The 13951-nt window shown below is 39.6% G+C and overlaps 1 protein-coding gene across 44 annotated transcripts in view; it reads left to right on the forward strand.

Moving 5' to 3' along the window:
• Positions 1–13951, forward strand: part of LOC122801915 (ABI family member 3 binding protein) — a 3486228-nt gene that overhangs the window by 3366316 nt on the left and 105961 nt on the right. For all 44 annotated transcript variants that reach the window (XM_044071601.1, XM_044071602.1, XM_044071604.1 and 41 more), the window contains one exon: positions 9092–9214. In XM_044071601.1, the coding sequence (XP_043927536.1) occupies positions 9092–9214 (123 nt within the window). The remainder of the gene's footprint in view (positions 1–9091; positions 9215–13951) is intronic.

The following is a 13951-nucleotide window of genomic DNA, read 5'->3' on the forward strand; positions in this document are numbered from 1 at the left end:
GTAAAAGAGCAAAAGAAAATATATAATAATTCACTTGCTGCAACCAGCCAATCAGAAAATGGAATATCCAACAAAATAGACCCAGTTCTGTGCATCTAAACCATGATTAGGGTAATTAAAAAAAAATGAATACTTGAACTCTGAGGATGCACAAACTCGAAACAAGTTAAAAAAAATACTGTTTGCCTTTTCTGTTAAATGAGCTTGATTGTTTTTTAGTTAGACTTACTCATGCTTGTGTGTCGGTTCTGGTAAATAGCTAATCATTTTAGAGACTTAGATATCGTTATCAATGACTGTTTAAAAATGTCTGACTGTGTGGGAAAGAATAGCTACCAAAGTCACTAGACCCATTGGGATATTAATATGTCTGTTTTTTAATTCATTCATACACTCTTAGGCTTATATGGATTCTTGGTATGTACTCAATTAGAATTTAATTATTATTTTATTGTCGTTATTATTATTATTAGTATTCTACTTCGGATATAAAAACCTTGAAGGAATGCAAAGTGGTTTTGCTAACAGACTTTAGTAAGTCTTGCTTATACACCTAACTTAATCTATTAACAGATTGCATTTTTAAACTTGTTTTAGCATTCACTATCATTTTATTTATTTGACATTTCTTTACCAGGAAAGTCCAACTGGGAATGAGCCCATTTTTAGCGGAGGCCTGTGAAGAAAAGTTCCACAGTACACATTAAACAGAATAAAAAATTGAACAATGGTTACAAATTTTAAGACAATAACAAAGTAGTCCAATATGTGAAATACAATAAAAAATAAGCAAAATTTAAAGGCAAGCAATAAAGTTGTATCATGTACTTAAGAAGCTTTGATTATGGGTTATACCTTTCATCATGAATATTTACTGTCAGTTACAACCAATCATATTCAATCTTAACTTTTGAACTTAAGAAATAAAGTTAATGTTTTCCATATCATGGTAAGTATGTCTATCAAAGGTGATAAATGTGTTACTCAAAATATTCTCAGATTATGAAAGTTGTTTCCATGCTTATCAAAAACATCCAGTTTATCTGTGTTCATAGTTCCTTTGGTCAAAATTTTGGAGAAGAAAAACCTGGCCCCATATAGAAGAGACCTCATTCCCTGTTAGCCTCAGAACTTACATTGTACGTTTCAGCCAGTGGACCCTATCACATTTCACATATTACTCTGTGCTTGTGAATTTGTTCTATTTCAGTTTTTGTGATTTTTTTCACACAGACTATGCCTGCAAATTCTGTAGTGATCAGTCTGCTACTGCTGGTAAAAAAACTAGAATAAATAATTAAATAAGCATAATATTTCTGTTTAGGGATAATCATTGATGTTCCTTTCTAACTGCATGTTTTGCTATTGTGGAATATCAAACTTTTAGATTTAATACCATTCATGTGCCTACACTTAGCTTGCTAAAGCTTAAAGTTTCCTCTAAGTATCATTATATATCACAGTCACTTCTAAAAAGCATATAGTTTAGCAACTTTGCTACTAGATATCTGACAGTTTTTCAAGACTAATCTGTCGCATAGTCATCAAGTATCCATATTAGATTATATCATGGTTGCCAGTATTTCCAAAACTAAAGAGAATTTCCAGTCTCATATGTGTTAACGTTACATCCCATGCTATATACTAGTCACCACAATAACCCGCAACTTCTACATTGTTGTTCTGATCTACACTTAGCATTCCCTTGCTGGCTTTAGATCATCCCACTGATCTCCTGGTTCCCACATTCAAATGATTACAAACTCTCCTGACTGCTTGCAATGCTAAGAATTCTGTTCCTGGCATTATTTTTATTTCAGAATTATATTTACAGCTTTACAATATCATTCAGCAGTAGGAAAAAATATACAACTATTGTCTGTTTCTGGTTTTTGAGGATATGCATCCTGAAGTGACCATTGGTACTGTAGGCGGTGAGTACAGAAAGACTATCCATAGGTTCATAGGTTCATAGGTTCATACTAGGCTATCTGCCCGAGGGCATTTATAAGCCTAGCCCATTGTTTTGTGGCTTACGCCACCCGTTTAGTATGGGGAACTATACCCATTATTTTGCTGTGCCTCTGTCGAGCAGTGACACTGAGGTAATTCCTGGGGTATATCTGCGATCTCCCATCCATTGGTCAAGATTTCTCTTGAACAAGGCCAGCGAGGTGCTCTGCCTCACATGTACCGGGATTTTGTTCCACAGCATAGGGAGTCTTTGGGTGATGAATCTATCTCTCCAGCACGTCCTATTAATAGCCGTGTCGAGGTTTAAGTCTCTCGTCCTTGTGGCTCTGATGGATCTAGATTTTTGAGGTGAAGCATATTCATCAAATCTGGGTTTGACATGGCCTTGTATGTTAGGCAAAGGTCACCTCTGAGCAAGCGGTGGCGACTGAATAGAGCTGGAGTTCTTTCAGTCGGGCAGCATAGGACAGATTTTTGAGACCCTTTATCCTTTTGGTGAGGAACTTTTGTGGCCTCTCCAGCTGCTGCAAGTGTCGGGTCAGATACATTCGAATGGGGCATTGTACTCAATCATTGGTCTGATGAGTGATGAGTAAAGGGAGACTATGACCTCCCTTGATCTAGATGAGAATCCCTTCATGATAAGGTGGGCAATGTAGAAGGACTTCCTAACTACTTTAGCTACATGGGTGTCGAATGACAGACTACTATCAACCTGGGTCCCCAGGTCCCTGATAACTTCTTCTGTGCTCAGTGGATTGCCACCTATTTGGTAGCTAGGGGTAACCTTGTTTTTCCCGAAGGGTATGACTATGCATTTTTGGCATTTAACTTTAGGCCGTGGCTCTGGCACCAGTTATCCGTTTCTGTGAGACCCTTCTGAAGGATATCTGTGTCAGATGTGTTTTCTACTATGGCCCAGTTTGCAGTCATCTGCAAACTTTGTCAGCCATAACCCTCCTGTGTTTGCTTGTACTTGGAAAAGTAGATGCCAAACAAGAGTGGGCCCAGGACTGAGCCCTGTGGGACACCACTTGTGACAGGCTTTGAGTCTGACATGGCGCCAGCAACTCTGACCCTGTGGGTTCTGTCACTCAGCCAGTTTGCAACCCATCTTGTGATGTATGGGTTAACATTTAAGCTGATGAGTTTTTCAATGATACCCGAGTGGGGTATTGTATCGAAGGCCTTAGCCAGATCAAGGTAGGCTGTATGGACTGCCTTTCCTCATCAATGGCTTTGGTGACTGTTTGAAAAAGTCAACCAAGTTTAAAAGGCATGATCTGCCTTTGACAAAGCCAAACTGGGTTGGATCCAAAGTCTGCAAATTCCTATGTGTTTTTTTATGAGGTCCATTATGATCCTCTCCATGGCTTTGCAGATAAGGCTTGTCAAGCTAATGGGCCGGTAATTTCCAGGGTCTGTGGAGGCACCGCCTTTGTGAAGTGGGACCACAGTTGCAGTGCGCCACTCCTGGGTGCGTAACCAGAGGTAAGACTTTGATTAAACAGCTGTCCTAGCTGTGGGTTTAATTCCTCATTGAGTTCTTGGAGCACACAGCCGGGGACACCATCGGGTCCCATGGATGCTGTGTTTTTGCTTTGGAGAGAGCAGTTCTCACTTGGGCGCTGGAGATGTTTGGGGGCTGCACTCATTTGGTATAGATATCTCTCCTTTGGGGAGGGGGAGAAGTTTGCACTGAACCTGTCAGCCAGTATGTTGGCAATGTCTGTAGGATCAGTAATCTTCACATCATTTTGAACTAGTTCTGAGCATATCTGGGAGTTTCCTCCTAGGTTTCTAACATAGCTAAAGAAGGCCTTATGATTGTCTTTTGAGTCTTTAGCTATTTTTCTCTCGAAATTTGCTTTGGATGATTTTATGAGAGCTCTTAGTTTTTACTTATAGTGATCAAGGGTGTCTTACCTTTTAAGGATTTTGCTCTATCTTGTAGTAGCTTCCTCCTTTTGTTGTAGAGTTTGTTTATGGCTGGGGTCCACCAGACTGGGCGCTTGCCTTTGGTACAAAGAGTCTTTGTTTTGCTTGGGATTGCCTTATCCATGCAGTCCTGCAGGTGCTGGTAGAAGGCGTTTGTAAGTGATTCAGCGGCTTGAGTATTGTTTTCCGCCGCTCGGGGCCTGAAAGGAGACCACACTAGTCTTTAGAAGTGTGAAGTCGGCTTTTGAGAAGTTCTTTACTGTGGTCTTTTTATTTCAGGTGGGGGTGGGATGAGGACCTCCAGCGAGATTAGTTTGTGATCTGATCTCACCAGTGAGGGGTATACTTCCGGTGTTGAACATTGTGCTCCCATGTTCGTGATGATGAGATCAAGTATGTTATCTCCTCTTGTGGGGATGGTGACTAGTTGTTCCATGGCATTTGAGTTTATGAATTCCAGGAACTTTTGGGCTAGGGTGTTTGGGCTTGAGTAGTGTTCCCAGTCTATATTAGGGTAATTGAAGTCACCTAGTATGATGGTGTTTGGTGATACATTTATCCCCTCTAGTGTTTTCAGGAAGGCCATGTGAGTTTCCTGAGTTTGTGAGGGTGGCCTGTAACATGCTACAATTTGCAGAGCAAGCTTGCCTATGGTTAATTGCACCTGGATGGTCTCCGATGCATCGTGCGTTGCCACCAGTCTTGAGGTGTGGGTGTCCTTGATGAATATGGATACCCCCCCTCCTTTCTTGGTATTGTCCGGATTTTGGGGCCGGAACGCATGATATGAGGTAAAACCTGATAGCGCTGGGGTGCTCTCAGGAGCCTTGAACCAGGTTTCTGTCACAGCACAGACATCGATGTTCTCCATACTGAGAAGGGCCTCGAGTGCGTGCATTTTGAGATTTAGACTTCTGGCATTGAGCACATTACCCTTAGTTTTTTTCCTTTTTTGTGTTCTAGGGTGGTAGGTTTAGAATTTGAGCCTTGCCTAAAAGAGGCACTATGGGGGTGGCAAGAGCCTTTGCCAATATCCGGAATCCCAGGGGTGACAGGTGCAAGCCGTCCCTTGTGAAGCAGCGTGGCTTGTCCAGCATGTCATCCCAGGCAGACAGATACTGGATCCCCTTTGAATGACACCAGTGTTTAAGCCAATTGTTAAAGCTGATCATCTTATCTCTGTATTGTGGCATCATTCTTGGTGAAGGTAGGATACTGCTCAAGGTCAGGGTCATACCTGCCTGGGCTACATAATCAGAGAGCTCCTCAATGTCTCTTTTCATGTAGTCCAAGGAGGTACGTCTCAGGTCGTTTACACCAGCGTGGACAATGACTGAGTCATATTTGTACCTGCTGTTGAGAGACCTGAGTGCTTGCATTATGTGGCGGATTCTAGTGCCCGACAGGCAGCTTACTGTGACCTTCTCCTTACTCAGTCTGGTGAGCGGGACATCAGTGTGTCTGACTATGGAGTCACCAATGACTAGTGTGTCTGGCATTGTGTTTGGCCTTAAGGGCTGTGACTGTTTGACACTCTGACTGTGAGGTCTATGTGTTGCGGTGTTGTGTTCTGAGGTGGTGGTTGTTTGGGTGTCTGCTTTGGTGGCCTCTGCTGTTTTGGTAGATTTTTGATCAGAGCCTCCGAGTATGTCTTTGTGTGTTTATGTGTATGATTTGAGGTTGTAATGGTACTATGTGAGACTGGGTCTATAGTGTGTGTGGTAACCTTCTCCTCCTGACTGGTCTTGCCAGTCCTATGTTGAGAGAGCTCAGCCTCCAGTTTGGCCGTATAGTTGCATCTCTCGCATGTATTTGTGTTTTGTGGGAGGAGGAAAGGGTTGTCTGTGTACATGAGGCAATTGAAACATTGCCTCAATATTCCCAGGTTCACCAGCTGAGCAGGAGAGGACACTAGCAACTGATCCCTCGACATGCTAGAAGGGTAGAGGAAAAACTTTAAAAAAAGATTCCGGGGGACGTGGGTGACCGAGAAATGGGGGGTTGCCTTTTTGGGGTACTATCTATGACAAGAGTGCCGTATCAAGGTAATAAGTACTGTAGGAGCAAGTGCTAGGTTTAATAGATAGAGAATAGTCTACTTGGAGTCAAGTAGAGTTGATCTTTTTAGTTATAGGATACGCTGATTTGATCAGTAGTATAGTTCAAGGAAGGTAGTTTTAAGGGAAAATTTGAAGAGTGGACTTTAGGTAGCCCGAATAGTTTAAACCTGCTTAACCGGCACTGCCCTAGTGTGCAACAGTGGCAGCTCCAGCTAAATCGCTCTAAATCAGCGCTTAACGCTTAGCGTTTTATACCAGGGGGCTGGAAAAAGCTAGAAACTGGCCCAAAACAACCAATAAACTACTAGTTACTGGCTGAAACCTCACAAAACTGGACAAAAGGCAGCTCAATGCTTCCCACTCCCACTGGTAAGCAAGGTAGCTTCCCTTCCCCCAAATAAGGCAAGGAAACAGTACACGAACTACAACCAAAGCCCAGGAATCAGCAACTCTGAAACTGGACTAAACTAGTAAAGCAGGAAAGCAAGGTAGCTTCCCTTCCCCCAAATAAGGCAAGGAAACAGTACACAGGAACTACAACCAAAGCCCAGGAATCAGCAACTCTGAAACTGGACTAAACTAGTAAAGCAGGAAAAACAAGAGATTTTTTTCTTTTTTTTCTTTTTTTTCACAAAACAGGCAGAAACAGGTACAGCAAACACTTATAAATGCTATGAATCAGCTACTACAGCTTACACAGAAGAATTTGCTACAAATACAGTCAAATAGTAACAAACAAGGATTCCAAGTGCAATATTAAGTTAAATGCAGTAAAAACAGCTTCAATGTAACAGAAAGGCAGGCGAAATACAGTTGCTAGGTATTCAGATGTGGAAAGCAACAAAAAATTTACTTAGTATCAAGAAAAGTCGCTTATTCAGCTCTCTGCAGCCTGGATTACTCTGCTGGCCCATGTGGAGTCTGTGCTGAGTAGGTACAAGCTGAAAGTTTTATACCAGGGGGCTGGAAAAGCTAGAAACTGGCCCAAAACGACCAATAAACTACTAGTTACTGGCTGAAACCTCACAAAACTGGACAAAGGCAGCTCAATGCTTCCCACTCCCACTGGTAAGCAAGGTAGCTTCCTTCCCCAAATAAGGCAAGGAAACAGTACACAGGAACTACAACCAAAGCCCAGGAATCAGAAACTCTGAAACTGGACTAAACTAGTAAAGCAGGAAAGCAAGGTAGCTTCCTTCCCCAAATAAGGCAAGGAATCAGTACACAGGAACTACAACCAAAGCCCAGGAATCAGCAACTCTGAAACTGGACTAAACTAGTAAAGCAGGAAAAACAAGAGATTTTTTTCTTTTTTTCTTTTTTTCACAAAACAGGCAGAAACAGGTACAGCAAACACTTATAAATGCTATGAATCAGCTACTACAGCTTACACAGAAGAATTTGCTACAAATACAGTCAAATAGTAACAAACAAGGATTCCAAGTGCAATATTAAGTTAAATGCAGTAAAAACAGCTTCAATGTAACAGAAAGGCAGGCGAAAGACAGTTGCTAGGTATTCAGATGTGGAAAGCAACAAAAATATACTTAGTATCAAGAAAAGTCGCTTATTCAGCTCTCTGCAGCCTGGATTACTCTGCTGGCCCACGTGGAGTCTGTGCTGAGTAGGTACAAGCTGAAAGTTTTATACCAGGGGCTGGAAAAGCTAGAAACTGGCCCAAAACGACCAATAAACTACTAGTTACTGGCTGAAACCTCACAAAACTGGACAAAAGGCAGCTCAATGCTTCCCACTCCCACTGGTAAGCAAGGTAGCTTCCTTCCCCAAATAAGGCAAGGAAACAGTACACAGGAACTACAACCAAAGCCCAGGAATCAGCAACTCTGAAACTGGACTAAACTAGTAAAGCAGGAAAAACAAGAGATATTTTTTCTTTTCTTTTTTTTTTTCACAAAACAGGCAGAAACAGGTACGGCAAACACTTATAAATGCTATGAATCAGCTACTACAGCTTACACAGAAGAATTTGCTACAAATACAGTCAAATAGTAACAAACAAGGATTCCAAGTGCAATATTAAGTTAAATGCAGTAAAACAGCTTCAATGTAACAGAAAGGCAGGCGAAATACAGTTGCTAGGTATTCAGATGTGGAAAGCAACAAAAATATACTTAGTATCAAGAAAAGTCGCTTATTCAGCTCTCTGCAGCCTGGATTACTCTGCTGGCCCACGTGGAGTCTGTGCTGAGTAGGTACAAGCTGAAAGTTTTATACCAGGGGCTGGAAAAGCTAGAAACTGGCCCAAAACGACCAATAAACTACTAGTTACTGGCTGAAACCTCACAAAACTGGACAAAGGCAGCTCAATGCTTCCCACTCCCACTGGTAAGCAAGGTAGCTTCCTTCCCCAAATAAGGCAAGGAAACAGTACACAGGAACTACAACCAAAGCCCAGGAATCAGCAACTCTGAAACTGGACTAAACTAGTAAAGCAGGAAAGCAAGGTAGCTTCCTTCCCCAAATAAGGCAAGGAAACAGTACACAGGAACTACAACCAAAGCCCAGGAATCAGCAACTCTGAAACTGGACTAAACTAGTAAAGCAGGAAAAACAAGAGATATTTTTTCTTTTTTTTTTTTTCACAAAACAGGCAGAAACAGGTACAGCAAACACTTATAAATGCTATGAATCAGCTACTACAGCTTACACAGAAGAATTTGCTACAAATACAGTCAAATAGTAACAAACAAGGATTCCAAGTGCAATATTAAGTTAAATGCAGTAAAAACAGCTTCAATGTAACAGAAAGGCAGGCGAAATACAGTTGCTAGGTATTCAGATGTGGAAAGCAACAAAAAATATACTTAGTATCAAGAAAAGTCGCTTATTCAGCTCTCTGCAGCCTGGATTACTCTGCTGGCCCACGTGGAGTCTGTAATATACTGTAAGCTGAAAACACAATTGCATGTACTATTTCTTGTTTACAAAAAACAGACTATATACATAATTGTCTTCCCTTTGGAGTAGGCCATACTCATAATATGGTACTATGAGAATGAATTTCATGTTTTATTAGTAGTAACATAATGCAGTCTTCTGACTCCAGCACATTTAAGCAAACAATTTTTCTTCTTTCCTTTCTTCTTTCCTCCTTGAAGGAACATTTTACAACATCGGAGATCAGTCTGGCTTTGGAGAAGATCACTGTCAGTTTGTAGACTCATTTTTAGACGGGAAAACCGGAAGACAGCTGCATCCTGATCAACTACCTAATAAACAAGGTAAGTATAATATACTAATGCTGACAAAAAAGAGCAATATCAATTATATGCAAAATAAATACATTGTAAATTCAGCAATGATTATACAGTAACTTGTATCTGGACATTTGAGTAGCACTGATGATATATAATAATGCACATTTGGGCAAGTCACGCATTTATTTATGGAGGTTGCTTCAAGGGAGAAGTCATCCTTCCACAGAGTGCAGTAATTTATGGCTGGATGTAGTTGATGGGGAAGTGTAGGAGATGATGTGGATGGCTTTGCCCCCCCCCCCAAAAAAAAAAAAAAACAATTAGATACCATTCATTTATTCTTATGAACAATTGTATTGTTCAAGATGGCATTTAATGACTCATTTGTTAATCATCCCTCCTGAACACATATGTATAGATAAAGAGAGGGGGAGGGAGGGTCAATAACCACTACTAGAGGAAACAAGACATAATTACTTTTATATATTTATTTTTATGTATTTATTTGTTTTTGTGTAAAATAAGCAGAACAACTGTTATATGTGGATTAGAAAATGCAAATGCTTGTGTCAAAATGCAGATGTTGACTACTCCACCTCCAAAATGTAGGTTAAATTTATATTCAGTCATACTCTGTTATAATATTTGGAGCTCAGCGTCTAAGAAGGCTTTCTGATATCAAGAACCAAAATATATCAAAACAAAATTATTTCACACCTGCTATAATGTATATTTGGATACCCCACCTTAAGTATTTAGTGTAGTGTGTGCAAAACAAATTACCAGGCAGTGCTGATATCTAGGTCTACTGTCACACTGATCTCCCTAAACGTCATATAGTATGACTGCTTATTCCCCTTTGATTTAAACAGAAAAAAAAGCAAATATGCCTGTCCACTTTTTCAATCAAAGAATTTGGTGGACAAGTGTAAATAAGCATAAATATTTCCGTGAATTCAACTATTTCAATAACCTCAATCAGTAAGTCCACCCATGTTGTGTACATGATTCATGGCCAAGAGCATCCACAACAGATGACACCAGCTATCTTCCATCCTATCAGCACCCCCTACATTTTAGCTGCAACATATCTGTGGATTTAGACCATCTACCCTCTACCCTCTTATCCTATCTGCACTGTCTACATACTACCTGCAACATAATTGTGACACATTAGTTTACATTACTAATTACCTATGGCTATTGTAGCACAGTAAACACAGTTTACTATTGGAAGGTTGATACGTCTAACACTGAAACTTGCTATTGCAAGTCCGAAACACTAAATTTCACATTTCTGCCAATCAAAAAGTGCATAAAATACTGAATTCCAAAAATCCCTTCTGCTGTGAACCCAGAAACATGTGGTAACATGGATTCTGAAGGAGAGGGGGGCAAGTTCAGGAGATTACTAGTGTGTGTACATATTCAGCAGTCTGAGATTTGGTGTTTCAGACTCTCTTGCTAGTTTCAATGTTGGAAGAATCAGCTTTTCAGTTGCAAACAGCAAAACACAGCCCCCTGACAAGTTCTCAAAAAGATCTCATCACCAAAATTATTTTAGTACATGGAGTGCAGCGATTATGCTCCAATATCTGGAAAAAGACAAATCAGTTAAGTGCTACTATAGCAGAAGACCCAACCTTAACAAATGTTAAGCAACCCATGTTTAACTTTTTAAGGTCAGGTCTCACACTAAGCAGTCATATCTGCCAGTAATGACCAGCAAAGATACTGACAGAATAAAAACAGATTTAATTCTGCTTGCTGCTTGTACCAGTAATGTGTTCCTGACTTCCTGTTATAAACTTAGAAAGAAGCTAGTATAATAGGATGCATGTTCACCTGCATTTTCTGAAGGATATGAAGGCTGAAACTCAAATGTATGTTATTTTTGTGAATTCATTCCTCAGTAATTTGTCAGAAAACCAAGAATTTTATGAGGAACAGACAAAACATATGATGCAAAAATCTGGACATTCTGCAAAGATCTGGACAGTTGACAGTAATGGCAAGGTGAGTGCAAAAATACCAGACTGTGTTCCACTGTCTTTCTGACAGCACTTGCTAAGTGCTTCACAGCTTTGAAAGATAAAAAAAGCCGGTAAAACACTTACCTTTTTTTTTTTTTTTTTTTACCTGTAACTAGTAGTACATGGAACAGATGTAAAAAAACAAAAATAAAGTTCGCTCTCAAGGGGAATTTTTTGGCATCCATGTCTTGAACACAATTTATTTATTGGCATTTGTTGAACGGGGAAAGTCCACTGGGAAAAAAAAAAAAAAAAACATTTTCAGTGGAGGCCCGGGGAGAAAATCTCCACAGTTACAAAAGCAGAACAACAAGTAGCAAAAATATTATACAGTTAAAGTATACACCTGGGGAGTAAGACTCCGGAGTTGAAAAAGGCAAAAAATATCACAGAAACATAACTGCAAACAAAATATCATACAAATGTATATGCATGCAGAAAAATCACAGGTAAACTATTATCATACTAAAGTAGGCTACATGGTAAGGACTAGAAATAAAGTATTTCCAGTCAATGGAGTAGAATGACATCAGAGGTGTTAGGAGGCAAGGATTCTAGGTAGAAATAAGTTATAGGATTAATGGGGCTTACAGTGTATTTCACATGTACAGCTTGGATTTTGTAAAAAGTAGGTTTTTAGTGCAGCTTTAAAGGGTTTCAGGGAGTTTAGTTGGGTGATGGAAGAGGGGAGGGTATTCCATAGTTTCACTATGTTGTAGGAATATAGGCATTGTCTTGTTCTCTTGTTGGTTTTAGCTACACATAGGAGACTTTTCTCTGAAGAGCGGAGGACTCGAGTAGGGGTATATGTGTGTAAGATGGATTGGAGAGCTGGGCAGCTGTCAGGTTGGAAAATTAATTTATAGGCAATAGTTAGCTGAGTAAACTGGAGATAGTGGTGAAATTTTAGTCAGGGCAGGTTTGAGAGAGCATTACAGTGATGTGAGCGGTTAGGCAAATTTGATGCGAATTTTGCTATCTTATAGTAGCATTGTTGTAGTTTATTACTGAGGGATGTATGGAGGTTGGTGAAGGTGGGGCTTCCATATGTAAGGGATGGAATAAGCAGTGTTAGCTAATTTGATTCTAGTTTGTTTATCAAGGTAGAGTTTGTGCTGGTATAGTTTGCCAGTTTGAGTTGAGTTTTCTTTACTGCGTTGAGTATATGTTGTTCAAAGGAGAGTTTGTTGTCAATAGTAATTAATTATTATTATTATTGGTTAGTCGGTCATAATCCTCTGTATTATAGACAAAACCAGTAAGAAAAAGTCTGAGTTGTAAGTTATATTCTTTAAAGTGGGATTTCTGGGTTGTGTGTAGTTCTTCATCATAAATTCAAAAGACTAAATCTTGCAGTAAGAAACTATGAAATGATAAAAAAAATCAGACACCGCACCCCATAGTCCCTGGACTGAACTATAAAATTGCATGACCCCGTAGTAAAGAATGTGTCCAAAAAAGTACTGCCGAAAAGCTACACTCGGCCTTTTCTTTTCACGGTTTCTATATCAAAGAGTTAAGCTTTGATATAGTGGGAAGAACATGTAGTATAATCGTTGAAAGTGCATATGTTAGTAAAGTCAGAAACGAATATGGAGATATAAGTGGGAACCATACTGGTCTCATATTCTTTCCTTTATTGGTTAGTGCCCAGCATTATCAAAGAGTAAAATAGTCTTGCTTCTCTTATAAATTGTAAAGGTTTATGACAAGTTTCACATCACCACCATGTCCATGTCATGATCAATGGCCCATATAAAGATTTGATAGCTAATGACTTTTAAAGCATTACCTTCACAGGAAGAATTATTATTGCATAAAGAATTCATATGATATATTTCTTCAGTCATTACCATACTATCTCTCCGTCCAACTCATTCTTTTCTCCTGTCCTCTCAGACCTGCCTTCATTTACTTGGCTGAACAGTAATGAGTAGTAGTAATGCAATGTTCTTACCTCATCACCGACTTCTATATAATTTTAAATTTCTGTAGCCAGTTTGTTTAGTCATCTAACTGCATTTTTCCCTCCAACATTTCCAAAGCAAGTATTTTTTCATCCATTTAGATCTGCTGACATTTTTCCTGGTCCCTCCTTATGCTCTTTCTACGTTATTTTTGGCATACGCATAACTCTTACTAAGCCTCCTCTTTTTCCTTCTGTTCATTGTTTTTCTTGCTTTTAACATCTGTTTTCACCTCTCTAGAAAATCATGTTGATTTGCTACTACCGTCTGTATTTACAGCCATGTTAAGTCCATTTTCATAACTTGAATATCACTCTTTATTATAACCCAGAGTGTATCCACTCGTGTGTTTTCATCCCATTTACCAAAACACCTGTCTAATAATCTTTCTGTTTTTATAGTCAGCTTCAAAGAAATCTGGTTCCTGTAATCATTCCAGCTTTCATATTGATAGTCTGCATGAAAAACACATTTGTATGGGCACTGACTGCCAGTGCAGCCCTAAGTTGTAGCTTCCTGACTTTGCCCATTTTAAATGAGGTCAATAATTTTCACCATTCTGTTTTTTGACAATACCTTCCATTTGAATCCTTCAAAAATGAAAATCATACTTACCATAATGCTGGATCCTTTTCATCTAAGTCCACCTGATACAACAACTGGATGCTGAGACAGAGGTGGTTGGCACCAAAGAGTGTAGCCATGATAACTAGGAACTGCATAGTGTTGGGACAAAGCCTGGTACTGTTGGCTGAAATGCT

Source organism: Protopterus annectens, chromosome 5.part0 (genome assembly GCF_019279795.1).
Source record: "Protopterus annectens isolate FY-2018-M chromosome 5.part0, PAN1.0, whole genome shotgun sequence".
Lineage (NCBI taxonomy): Eukaryota > Metazoa > Chordata > Ceratodontiformes > Protopteridae > Protopterus > Protopterus annectens.